Raw genomic sequence first — 12,004 nt, 5'->3', positions numbered from 1 at the left:
GACTGAAGCCTACCAGGCTCCTCTGTCCATGGGATTTTTTTTTTTTAACAATTTATTTATTTATTTGGCTGTGCTGGGTCCTAGCTGCGGCAGGTGGGATCTTTAGTTGCGGTGAGTGAACTCCTAGTTGCGGCATGTGGGGTCTAGTTCCCTGTACAAAGAGTCAGACAGGACTGAGCACAGAGACTACTGGTGTGTGAAGAAAACATTCTGTAAAACAATAGTGTGGATCCAGTGTTATTTTATAGAATGTGAGCATACATGCTCAGAAAAAAAAGTCTGTATCAGTGGGTCAGTGATTACCAAGGGCCAAGGGTAGGGGACCAAACTTAATGCAAAAGGGCATGAGGGAATTTTGGGGGGCAGTCAAGTGTTCTACATCTTGATTTGGAGGTGATTATACAGCAGTATGCTTTGCGGGGGCATAGGGCATGACTTACGGGATCTTAGTTCCCCAATTGGGGATTGAACCCTAGTCCCTTGGCAGTGAAAGTACAGAGTCCTAATTAATGGACCACCAGGGAATTCCCAGCAGTATGCTTTTTAAAAAGTGGATTTTATTAAATATAAATTATACTTCAGTGAATGAGACCCTGTCTACCACTAACATCAAAAAAATCTATATGGCTACATACCCAAGACAATAAAAAATTACTGTGTTGGATTAAATTATTTGCCGGGGGCCAGCATGAGGAATCCCGCCCGTGACAAGGTCATGTGGAAGGAAGCCTAACAAAATGCAAGGACCTGATCAGGCTTCAGGGGATCCCCCTGGAATTTCCTGAGCATCCACCCCCCTCCCCCTCCAAGACCAGAGTCTGCCTGCTTTTCCACTCTTCTAATATTCGCTGGAAAAAGTCAACTCAGGGCTTTAGTCTTCTGCATTTGAAAGGGATGTTTCAGTTAAACCCCTCTGATAGCTCTCTAGCTTGCCTAACAGGTTCCCCGGACCTCTTACAGCTTGTGAATTGGTTACAGCCCCCCAACTGCGAGAGGCACAAAGCTTAAAAGCATCTTAAAGATACAGAGCCTTTTCTAAAGAGCTAAAAATCACATTGGTGACAGGATTTCACTGTTGACTCAATGATTGCTGCCAGGCCTCCATATTCTTTATCTTTTAGGCACCTGGGAGGATGTTAATCAATGTAAACGGGATATGGAAAAAGATATGTAGTAGTTCTGATGTTAGCAACACTAGACTTTTGAGTTAATTACTTTTCTTTTGTTATAAATCACTGTACTCCTTTCACTTGTTATAAATTGCTGTATCTTTGCTATGTAAGAATGTAACTTTATTTAGTGTTTTTCTGGGAGTGGCACCAGACTTTGGGAAGATCAACACAAATAAGCCTTCTGGTTGACAAACCTTATCAGAAAAGGACTGTAAAACGTTAATTGGCCCTTTTGGCCGGAAAATGATGTAAACTACCTAAGATTTGTGTATACAACTAGGTATGCAGAGAGAAAAGCCTGGTTTTGATAAGAATCTGGGCTGCTAATGCTGCATAACTTTGTGTTACCCATTGGTCTCCATGTAGTATCAAAAGTATAAAAAGCCTTCTGAACAATAAAGGATGGACCAGTTTCTCAGACTAGTCTCTCGGCCTAGTTTCTTGGGAATCTGGCTCCCCCCGTGTCTCTCTCTTTTTCTCCCTCTCCCTCCCTTTCCTCTTTACTCTAATTTCAGGCTGAATTCCCATCTGGAGCGGGGCGGCTCACCAAGTCTACTTACTTGTCCTGGCTTCTAAGACCCACGCGAAAGGGAGCCTAAGGCAGGGCACCCTTCAATATTCAAGTGGGTGCCAGTGGCCCAATGTAGATGGTGCAAATCTCTTGCCTGAGATTTTATTGGTCTTCCCCGTAAGCCAAGTTATTCAGCCTCCTTTCTCCACTTAATTTTCCTACTACACTATTTCTTCTTAATCTCTTTTATATTTCTATATAAATAAGTTCTTCCCTCGCCTATCCGTCTCTCCTTTGAATCGCTCTGGTTCCACCGGGGCTGGACCCCGGCAATTATTGCTCAAAAACATGGACTCCCTCACACCTCACTTCCATTCTAAGTCTATGGCTCTGTCCCACTGAAGTCAGCACAGTGACGTGACTAGAGACTCATGGTAGGCCAAGTGTATTTCCTTACCCTTTGACTCTCTTTGGGTTTAGCCATGTGCTTGCCAGCTAATTCTTTAGCATCTGTCAATACCATAAAAGCAATTTTCCCCTGGTGCTTGCTGTCCCTCCATCGTGGACCTCAAAATGAGATCCACATGGAATAGGATCAGAGCCTTTCCTGCAGTAACAAGCAAACCCAGCTGTCCTACAGTTTGAGGAGAAGCTGCCCAGCCAAGCCCAAACCACCATACACACATGAGAAATAAATGTTTACTGTTGAATGCCACTAGATTGTGTGGCATTATTATAACAATTGTAACTAATATATTATCTTTGGATAAAGGAATAATCCACCTGCAATGCAGGAGACCAAAGTTCGATCCCTGGGTTGGGATGATCCCTTGGAGAAGGAAATGGCAACCCACTCCAGTATTCTTGCCTGGAAAACCCTATGGACAGAGGAGCCTGGGAGGCTAAAGTAAATGGGGTTGCAGAGTCAGACATGACTTAGCGACTAAGCCACCAAAGGAGTAATAGTGATTCTTAACCTCTTTCTTGTTATTTTTTTCCTACTTACTAAGTATATCAGCATATGTTACTTTTATAATCAGAAAAAAAGCTATATCTTTATGAGAAAAAGAAAAAGGTACAAAAAAAGGTAATTTATATATACATACTGTTTTAAATGATCTTTAGCAAGAGCCACTCTTTCTCTGCGTTGTTTTTCTGCTTTTTCTCGTTCTTCTTTAAAAGCTTTTTCAACACTGAGTTTCAGTTGTTCCTCCCATTTTTTATCTGATTTTATTTTACTCTTTTGGAATTCAATCTGTGCATCCCGTTCTTTCATAACTCTACTAAGAAGAAGTCCTGACTACAAAAAAAAATTGCAATATTTTAAGAAAATGAAGTCTAGTTATATACAGATGTGTTAAATATACATAAAATGTAAGAAAACCCAAGTAGTACATGAAAGTTTTTCACTCGTTCTGTCTGGTAAAATTGGTATTGCTTTGCAAGTTCAATGGCCTTTTTCCTTTCTCCTTGTTTGTATATTGCTTCTTCTAGATCAAGAATTTGTCTTTCTGCTTCTATTTCTTCATCACGCTTCTTTTTGGCTTTAAGTTTCTGTTCTTTCATCCCCTACAAAAAGATAAAAGCAGTAGTCTGTTTTCATTTTGTAATTTAACCTTACAAAATTAAACATTATAATTAGAGCTTTCCCTGAGTATTGTATTTGCACATACCATTAATAAATATGAGGTTATACTTATGAGCTAATCTTTAATTCAGTTTTTTAGGTAATACATTTACATGGTTCAAAATCTAAAATATTACAAAATATATAATGGAACTCTCCCTCCAATCCTGGAATCTCTAAGATAAACACCTTAGTTTCTCACATTTACTTCCGTAATTCCATTCTATATTTAATAAATAATATTGCTACTTTTGTCCCTTTCTTTATCTATCTATTCCTGGCTGTGCTCGGTCTTCGTTGCTGCGAGGGCTCTTCTCTGCAGTGAGCTGGGACTACTCTCGCGTGACGTGTGAGCTTCTCATTGGTGGCTTCCGTCGCTGGGGAGCACGGGCTCCAGGGCGTGCGGGCTTCCGTGCCTGTGGCTCCCGGGCTCTAGGGCAGAGGCTCAATAATAGTTGTGCAGCACAGGCTCGATTGCTCCACAGTACGTGGGATCCTCCTGGATCAGGGATGCAACCGTGTCTCCTGCATGGGCAGGCGGATTCTTTACCACTGAGCCACCAGGGAAGCCCTTTAAAAAATCAGCAACAGCATACTTCACATGATCTCCTACACCCCTGAGGAGGTAGCCAATGTCTCGTGTCGATGAAGTAATTTTCTCCTTTATGGGTCGTATTTTCTACGTCTTAAGAAAATCTTGAAAGTGAAGTGAAGTCGCTCAGTCGTGTCTGACTCTTTGAGACCCCATGGTCTGTAGCCTACCAGGCTTCTCCATCCATGGGATTTTCCAGGCAAGAATACTGGAGTGGGTTACCATTTCCTTCTCCAGGAGATCTTCCCGACCCAGGGATTGAACCCAGGTCTCCCACACTGTAGGCTTTCGCTTTACCGTTTGAGCCCAGAAACCTTGAAGCTATCCTATGATTTATTTTTAAATGTTCCATTTTCCACATTTAGGTCTTAAATCCAGCTGAAATTCATTTTTGTATATTCTGTACCATTGGGATATAACTTCATCTTTTCCATATGCCAGTTATTTCAGTATCTGTTATGGAATTTCCATCTTTTTCCATCTAACTTGCAATGACATTTCTAGCACTTGGCAGGCTCCCATGTATAACACAGGATTGCTTCCAGGCTTTCTCTATGGATGAATCATTTTGCCAATCCCTGTGCCTATACTGCAGTTTTTATTATTATGTTTCTACTACACTTACTACATATTTTTTCTCCTTTAACACCCATGAAAGTGTAAAGTATTAGGTGTAGTGTGGTACTTCTGGAAAAAAAACAAACAGGGAGTATATTTCACACTTCCATCTATTTATGGACCAAGGGCTTTTCTAAAATCAAATATTTTACAGTATATGTTATATACGCTCTTTTAGCATACAGTTTTACAAATGCATAGTCACTTATAGAACAGTTCCATCCTCCCCTCATGTCCTGTTAGAGTCAACTATTCCCCTCAACCTGTACTCTTTGGCAATCACTGATCTGTTTTCTTTCCCTGTAGGTTTTGCTTTTTTCAGAATGTCACATATTATATTACATACATGATATCAGTCATGATGTAACTCTTCCCTCTTTTAGAAAAAAGAGAATTCATAAATTATGAACACTGTTCCTAAAGCAAGGAAAGACAAACTTTCTGTGTCCCCTCCCAAAGATAGATAATGTACCTTGCTACACAGTGAGGAAATATGCAGAGTTGAGGGGGTAGGGAAAAGTGAGAACTCTCTAAGCAGATATTATGCTTGCACAGAGTTTTAAAAATTTTAAACAGGAAAAAATTCTGCCTCTCAGTTCCTCAATGATCCCGGCAAGTGCTGTAGGGGGATGAGAATATCTTTTCCCAGCATTTCTCCCCAGGTGAGATAATAAAAGGAGTCAGAGGACATCTCCCCACTTTGAAGTAGATTCCCACTCATGTACATGGCACTAAAATGCAGGTTACGTACCTCTTAGGTAGAGAATCTTACAGATGCACAGAGAAGGGCACAGCAAAGACATATATCATTCTAGAAAAAGATGGAATGACAGACAAATCAGAGACAGATGAAAAGAAGCTGCCTGGATACGTCAAGAAGCTCCTTGGTTCCTCAGTTTCAAGACCTGTGTTTCTGCACAATCCTCTATCATAACAATAACCAGCATCACCCTGATATCCAAACTAGACAAAGACATTTCAAGAAAACCAATATCATTTCAAGACCACCAATATCATTTCAAGAAGACCAATATCCCTCATGAACACATATGCAAAAATTAACATTTTAACAAACTGAAACCATCAAAAAGATAACATATGACCAGCAAACATTTATCCCAGGAATACAATCTTGCTTCAATGTTTGAATACTGATCAATTCACCATATAACAAAATTAAGAATGAAAACTTCATGATTATGTCAACAGAGACAAATTTTTAAAAAAGCACTTTAAAAATCAAACATCCATTCCTTTACAATAAGGCAAAAAGAAAAGAAAGAGAAAGAAAGAACTAAAAGACACCCAGAATGGAAAAGAAGTAAAATTCATAAAACTGTCTTTACTTTCTCTTGCAGCTCAAATGTCAGTATCTCCTTGATGTCTATCCATCAACAACTGAGCATAATAACAAACTGTGTTATAGCCATACAATGGAATACCACTCAGCAATAAAATGAATAATTGATACAAAACATGAAAGAATTTCCAAATAACTGTCTGAAATTTATAATAGACAGCAGATCAGTGCTTGCCTGGAGACACTGGAGGGAGCATGGGGAGGAATGAGAGGAAGTAAAATGGGGGTTCAGGAAAACTTTCTGGGGGGCAATTATATGTTCATTCTCTTGATTATAATAATGGTTTCAGGGGTAAATAAGCACATCCAATCTTAAATTGTACACTTTAAATATATCCAGTTTACTATATGCCACTTATACCTAAATAAAGCTGTTGAAAATGTGTTTCAATGCACTGTAATGCTATTTTACATCTTAGAAATATTTATAAAAGAGTACTAAGAAGAGTCAGTCTTCAGCGCACGTGCACTCTCAGGTGGTTAATACTTACTGCGTATGTATTAGTCCAGTGTTTTACCACTTCTTGGGATCGTAAATGCATTTCTTTCTTTGCTTTTCTTTCCGCACGAAGGCATGCTGCTTCTCTGGTCAAACTGTCTAGGCTATCTCGAATCCTTTCCCACTCATTGTGTGGAATTATGGTGACCTGCCGGAGATCTACTTTGCTAGGCAGAAGAGGTGGATAGAGAACTTGATCTTCTTCACAGTTCTTCATTTCTAATAAATTTTTTAAAATGAGTTAAAAACTTTCAAGAGAAGTTTAACCGATTTTTCACAGACATTTCTATATGGCATACTATCTGGAAGTTGTTTCAAAGAATAATTTTATTCTTGTTATCTTAAGAACAGCTGGGATTAGTGGAAAGTATTTTGGGGCTCCAAAATCACTGCAGATGGTGACTGCAGCCATGAAATTAAAAGACGCTTACTCCTTGAAAGAAAAGTTATGACCAACCTAGATAGCATATTGAAAAACAGAGACATTACTTTGCCAACAAAGGTCTGTCTGGTCAAGGCTATGGTTTTTCCAGTGGTCATGTATGGATGTGAGAGTTGGACTGTGAAGAAAGCTGAGTGCCAAAGAATTGATGCTTTTGAACTGTGGTGTTGGAGAAGACTCTTGAGACTCCCTTGGACTGTAAGGAGATCCAACCAGTCCATTCTAAAGGAGATCAGCCCTGGGTGTTCTTTGGAAGGAATGATGCTAAAGCTGAAACACCAATGCTTTGGCCACCTGATGCAAAGAGTTGACTCATTGGAAAAGACTCTGATGCTGGGAGGGATTGGGGGCAGGAGGAGAAGGGGACGACAGAGGATGAGATGGCTGGATGGCATCACTGACTCGATGGACGTGAGTCTGAGTGAACTTCGGGAGTTGGTGATGGACAGGGAGGCCTGGTGTGCTGCGATTCATGGGGTCGCAAAGAGTCGGACACGACTGAGCGACTGAACCGAACTGAACTGATACAAGATTTAAAAATCAGAAGACATAAATTTGAGTCCTTGCTCAGTCAATTCCTTACTATGTAAACTTGGGCAAGTTATTTAACTTCTTGGAATCTCAGTATCAAATGAAGATATAATGTAGCAGTGAGGCTCAGATGCAAACTTCTGGACCAACTGCCAGAGTTAATCTATCAGGTAAATATTTTCACATGGCACTTTTTCTTTCCTTTTTGCTCCCTGAGGTTTGTGGGATCTTAGTTCCTCCACCAGGGATTGCAAACAGTCCAGGCAGTGAAAGCATCCAGTCCTAACCACTGCACCACCAGGGAACTCCCAGTGCAGTACTTCATATACAAGAAAGTGAATATGTGAGAACAATTGTGTTTTTCAGTACATGCCCCTTGAGTACTGTCTCCTACATGTCGTGATCCTCTGCTGGTACTTAAGTTTTCCACAGCATAAATATGCTCTAGTGCCCACTGGGTGGGAGAATGGCTGGCTCTCACTTGGCACAAGGGACTCGATTGCTACTGAAGCAATGACATGAAGATAATCTAAGTTCCCAGGGTTTTAATGTCACCATGAGAACATTAATTGGGAATTTACAGACTTAAGAAACCAAAATCACTTAATAGAGTTCTTTAAGTGTTCTAAGCTACTTCTATTACAAAATCAAATTTTTATAAAAGGTCATGTGAGTTAATGCATCTTAAATAGCATTATTTTTACACTCTGATATATCAGAGTATATGCCGTAGGGTGAGACATTACTTTCATTCTAGATTTGAAGAAAATGAGACTTTCCTTCAGACACTTTCCTAAGAGCACTCAGTAGGTTCACAGTAGAGCTAAGACTCTAATGAGGTCACTTATATTTCCAAAATACATTCCAAGTCACTCAACGAATAACAAAGCTAAAGTGCGAGAGAATTCAGCAAACACCAGATTTTTGGAGCTGCAACTGCGCAGCTTGAGACCCAGACCAGCTAGTCAACTGTTAAGTTTCTGACTTCTTTTCTCTACCCTTATTTCTGTAAACTTCCCACCTACCCACTGTTTAATTCACACGGAGACCGACGATGCCCACAGTGCTGTTTTTATATGGTGAAGCCCGTTTCAGAAGGTAATGTACCCTCGCCTCTCCCCCCGTGCTTGGGAACCAGAAACAATCCCTGTGCCGGGATGGGCCAGTTCAGCTCACCCGTGCTTTCCTTCGCCTGTCCACTGCGCCTTCCGAATCGCACCAGCATCCCTAAGGTGCCCGCGGCGTGCTCAAGCTTGGAAAGGCGATTTGAAGCGAAAGCTCCGCGGCCTCCAGGCGGCAGAGTTTTCGCCAAACCACGCAGTTGCTTAGCAACGCCACAGGAAGTGACGGTAATCGTCGCCGAGGAACGAAGAACGCGCCGCTGTAGGCTCCAGATGGGGCTGGAGAAGGGAGGTTGCGCCTGCGCGGAAAGTCGAGGCCGGGTGTGCGAGTCGAGGGCCCTCTTTTTCCGGCACCCGGACGAGGCTGGAGGACAGAGTACGCGGGAGCGGCGCCGAGTCTAGCATGGCTGCGGATCCCTGGCCTGGGTCAGTGAAGAGTCCTGGGGACCCGGCCGCGCTTGGCCTGGTGCTCCCCTCGTCATCCTACCCCGCGGGAAACGACACCAAACTAGGTTCCAGCCCCTATTTTCGGGATGTACCGGGCAGGTGTGTGGGAGAACGAGGCCTGAGCTTGGCGTGTGTGGCCCCCGGACCTTCTCGCGGGAGTAAGAAGGGCAAAGCCCGGCTCCCTTAACTGTGGATACTCAAGAATTAATTGACAGAAAATCTGTTTTTAAATACTTTGGTTTCTAAGGCATGGTCCGGGCTAGATGGGGCGTAATTGCTTTTGTTTTTTTTAATCAGAATGTTAAAACTTGGATTGAAATGTTCATGTTAGGACCTTTAAGAAATCTTTAATCGCTCGGTAAATGCAATATACTAAATTGAATGTATTTGGAGGACCAGTCAGACCTCTAAGGACACAAAAACCTGTTAAGAGTGGATACAGACTTGATTTCAAAAGATCTTCCCTAACAAATCGAGGTACAAATGATTACAAGCTAGTTGGGTAGGACACTTACACATTAGGTATCAAATTGGAGTTGCTCAATTTGGTAAGGGAGGTAGGATTTTTAGTCACTAAAGTTCTAACACATAGTTGTACTATTTTTATTCAGGTTTTCTATCAGATGATCCATCGTAATGCTGGTAAGTATGAAAGGATTAATAAAAATACTTGTCGACAGAAATACAGTTTTGCACATATAACATTGGTGGGTTTTTGGAAGCATAGTTTTTAAAAAGTCAGAAACTGGCAAGAGAGAGGTTTTACTCCTCTTGCATGCTAACAACTTAGCCTGCCACAGTTTTGTAGAAGATGCAGTCCCCTAGATAGGTGATGAATTAACAGCAGTAGCCAGAATAGCAGTAATTTTGCCTCAGTTGCCATAGGATGCATGCCTTTCAAAGCGGTTCGCTGTACATAACATTTTTGAGACAACAGTCCAGAGCAAAGGGCAGTGAGTACCTTGCTTACAAGGTATGCAGAACTGCTAGAGACCCAAGGAGATTACCTCTCAACAAAAATTCTGTGGAATTTTAACTAAATTGGTTACAAAAAGTATTGAATCTTACAAGATTTGGTGTCAGTAATTTGCCAATTTGAGATAATGTTCAGTTATGATTTGACTTAACAGCACTTGTTAAGTGTTGTTAAGCACTTGTTAGCACTAATTAGCACTTGTTAGCACTTGTTAGCACTAATTCTAACTGGTCCATGGATCTTTACAGCCAAGTGTATCTAAAATTACACCTCCACTCCTTTGTTTCCCCCCTTTGTTGTGAAATTAAGAAGGTAGCATATGCACTTTGAAACAGAGCTTCAATTATTCTGGGGGGTGGGGGAGAGTGTAATAAATACACTTATTTATTACAAAATAAGTGTAGAAACTGCATTTGAGGCTGTACCACTATTGTATTGTATCTATTGTACCACTGTACATAGATATTTCTTTTTTAAAAACAAAAATGAGATTATACTGTAAACACTCTTTTGTGACTTGTTTGTTTAATTTGAACGTTTTAACCTTTTACTGCTGAAATAAATGTTGTTATGTGACTGTCATGTGCATATCTTATTTAAGCAGTTTGCTGTTCTTGTATGTAGCTTCTAGTTTTCCTTATTGGAACTTATATTCACATAACACTCCGTGTTTTGTATTTCAACTTTTTGTTTAAACAAAATTTTATTTCTCCCATTGCCAGTAGGTACTTTTCTGATGTAAAAGAAAGCATATTAGAAAACATAAATTTGAAAATGTCTTAAATACTTTTATTTTAGAATTTAAGAAGTCTCCATTCCCTTGCTCCAAACCAGAAGACTCTTTTCCCCTGCATATAGCATAGGAGTAATGTTGGTTAGAAACTGGCCGGTGTTTAAAGCTGAAGATAGTCATGACTATTTAACCTAAGCTGTATGCTGAAGGAAGATTGTCTTGGAAATAATAAATTGGGTAAGTATTTTTTTTTTTTTTGAAGGTTTGTGTTGAGTGGTGGGGAAAAAAGATAATAGAAAAAGATCTGAAATTAGGAAAAGTACAGTTGATAAAATTTAATACTTAGCAGTGAAACTGAGTTAACACAGTTGGAACTTTGCTAACTTCAGGTTTATGATACATCTTACTTGGAGGTTAATATTGCAGGGATTTTAGTAACTTGTGGCTGATTAACTCTAGGCTTGAAACACTTTTCAACCCGGTTACATTTGCAAAAATTTTAAAAATTATGTATAAATTCAGAATGCCTAAAAAGCATTTTAATTTAAAATGTGCTTAGGTGCAGTTCTAATGGGATTGTCAACTGTGCTTTATTGTTATTTATTATATTGTTTCTAGGGAAAGTGAATTCTGCACTTAAACCTCTGAAAGCCAGAGACCCCTGGATAGACATTTAGAGATTCAAGGATCCAGACTATCAGAATATTTTATGCCATCTAAATGTGTACAACAGGAGATACAACCTCTAGGTTAGTTATTCTCCAGATACTCTAAATTGAGAGACCAAAAATGCTTGCTTGTATATGAGTCATAAACTCTAGTCTCAGTTTCTACTAATGGATATCTATCATTATAAACCAGAGAATACATATAGATGTGATCATGTGTGGCTCAGATGGTAAAGAATGTGCCTACAGTGTGGGAGACCAGGGTTTGATCCCTGAGTTGCGAAGATCCCCTGGAGAAGGAAATGGCAACCCACTCCAGTATTCTTGCCTGGAAAATCCCTTGGACTGAGGAGCCTGGCAGGCTACAGCCCATGGGGTTGCAAAGAGTTGGACACAACTGAGCAACTTCACTTCACTCACATATAGATAAATATCATGTTTTCTATTTTTACTTGATCTCTTCTTTTTTCATTTTGGAACTTATTACTAAAACCTCATAAAGGTTGTAAAGTAGATCACAGATACAATATCATGGTTAATGTGTACATTGAAATTAATCAGTGTTTTTATATTTAACATCTTTTCATCAAATTGGCTTACTTAGTATTTTATTTTTAAACTGATGAATAGTCTTTATTCATTTCTTAGGCACTAGAATGTGTTACTAAAGCATGAACTTTGGAATCAGGCAGACTTGAATCCAAATT

General features: G+C 40.0%; 2 protein-coding genes across 7 annotated transcripts in view; one reads left to right on the top strand and one right to left on the bottom strand.

The window, feature by feature from the left end:
* Positions 1 to 8,871, bottom strand: part of CFAP210 (cilia and flagella associated protein 210) — a gene marked incomplete at its 5' end in the record, with an annotated part of 31,705 nt that extends 22,834 nt beyond the window's left edge. The window contains 4 exons of the mRNA XM_060408825.1: positions 2,790 to 2,983; positions 3,079 to 3,252; positions 6,372 to 6,598; positions 8,529 to 8,871. Of these exons, the coding sequence (XP_060264808.1) occupies positions 2,790 to 2,983; positions 3,079 to 3,252; positions 6,372 to 6,598; positions 8,529 to 8,871 (938 nt within the window). The remainder of the gene's footprint in view (positions 1 to 2,789; positions 2,984 to 3,078; positions 3,253 to 6,371; positions 6,599 to 8,528) is intronic.
* The window catches only part of PHOSPHO2 (phosphatase, orphan 2), a 28,222-nt gene continuing 25,030 nt past the window's right edge, over positions 8,813 to 12,004 (top strand). For 2 of the 6 annotated variants that reach the window (XM_060409788.1, XM_004004615.5), the window contains exons 1-4: positions 8,813 to 8,899; positions 9,532 to 9,562; positions 10,695 to 10,866; positions 11,248 to 11,378. The gene's annotated coding sequence lies outside the window, so the exon portion shown is untranslated. Of the gene's footprint in view, positions 9,020 to 9,531; positions 9,563 to 10,694; positions 10,867 to 11,247; positions 11,379 to 12,004 lie in introns of all 6 variants that reach the window. The other 4 variants (XM_060409789.1, XM_012134369.4, XM_042243760.2 and 1 more) reach the window with 3 other exon arrangements.

Source organism: Ovis aries, chromosome 2 (genome assembly GCF_016772045.2).
Source record: "Ovis aries strain OAR_USU_Benz2616 breed Rambouillet chromosome 2, ARS-UI_Ramb_v3.0, whole genome shotgun sequence".
NCBI classification, from domain to species: Eukaryota; Metazoa; Chordata; class Mammalia; order Artiodactyla; family Bovidae; genus Ovis; species Ovis aries.
Note: the sequence above shows the minus strand (reverse complement) of the source record. Positions and strands in the feature narration are given on the sequence as shown.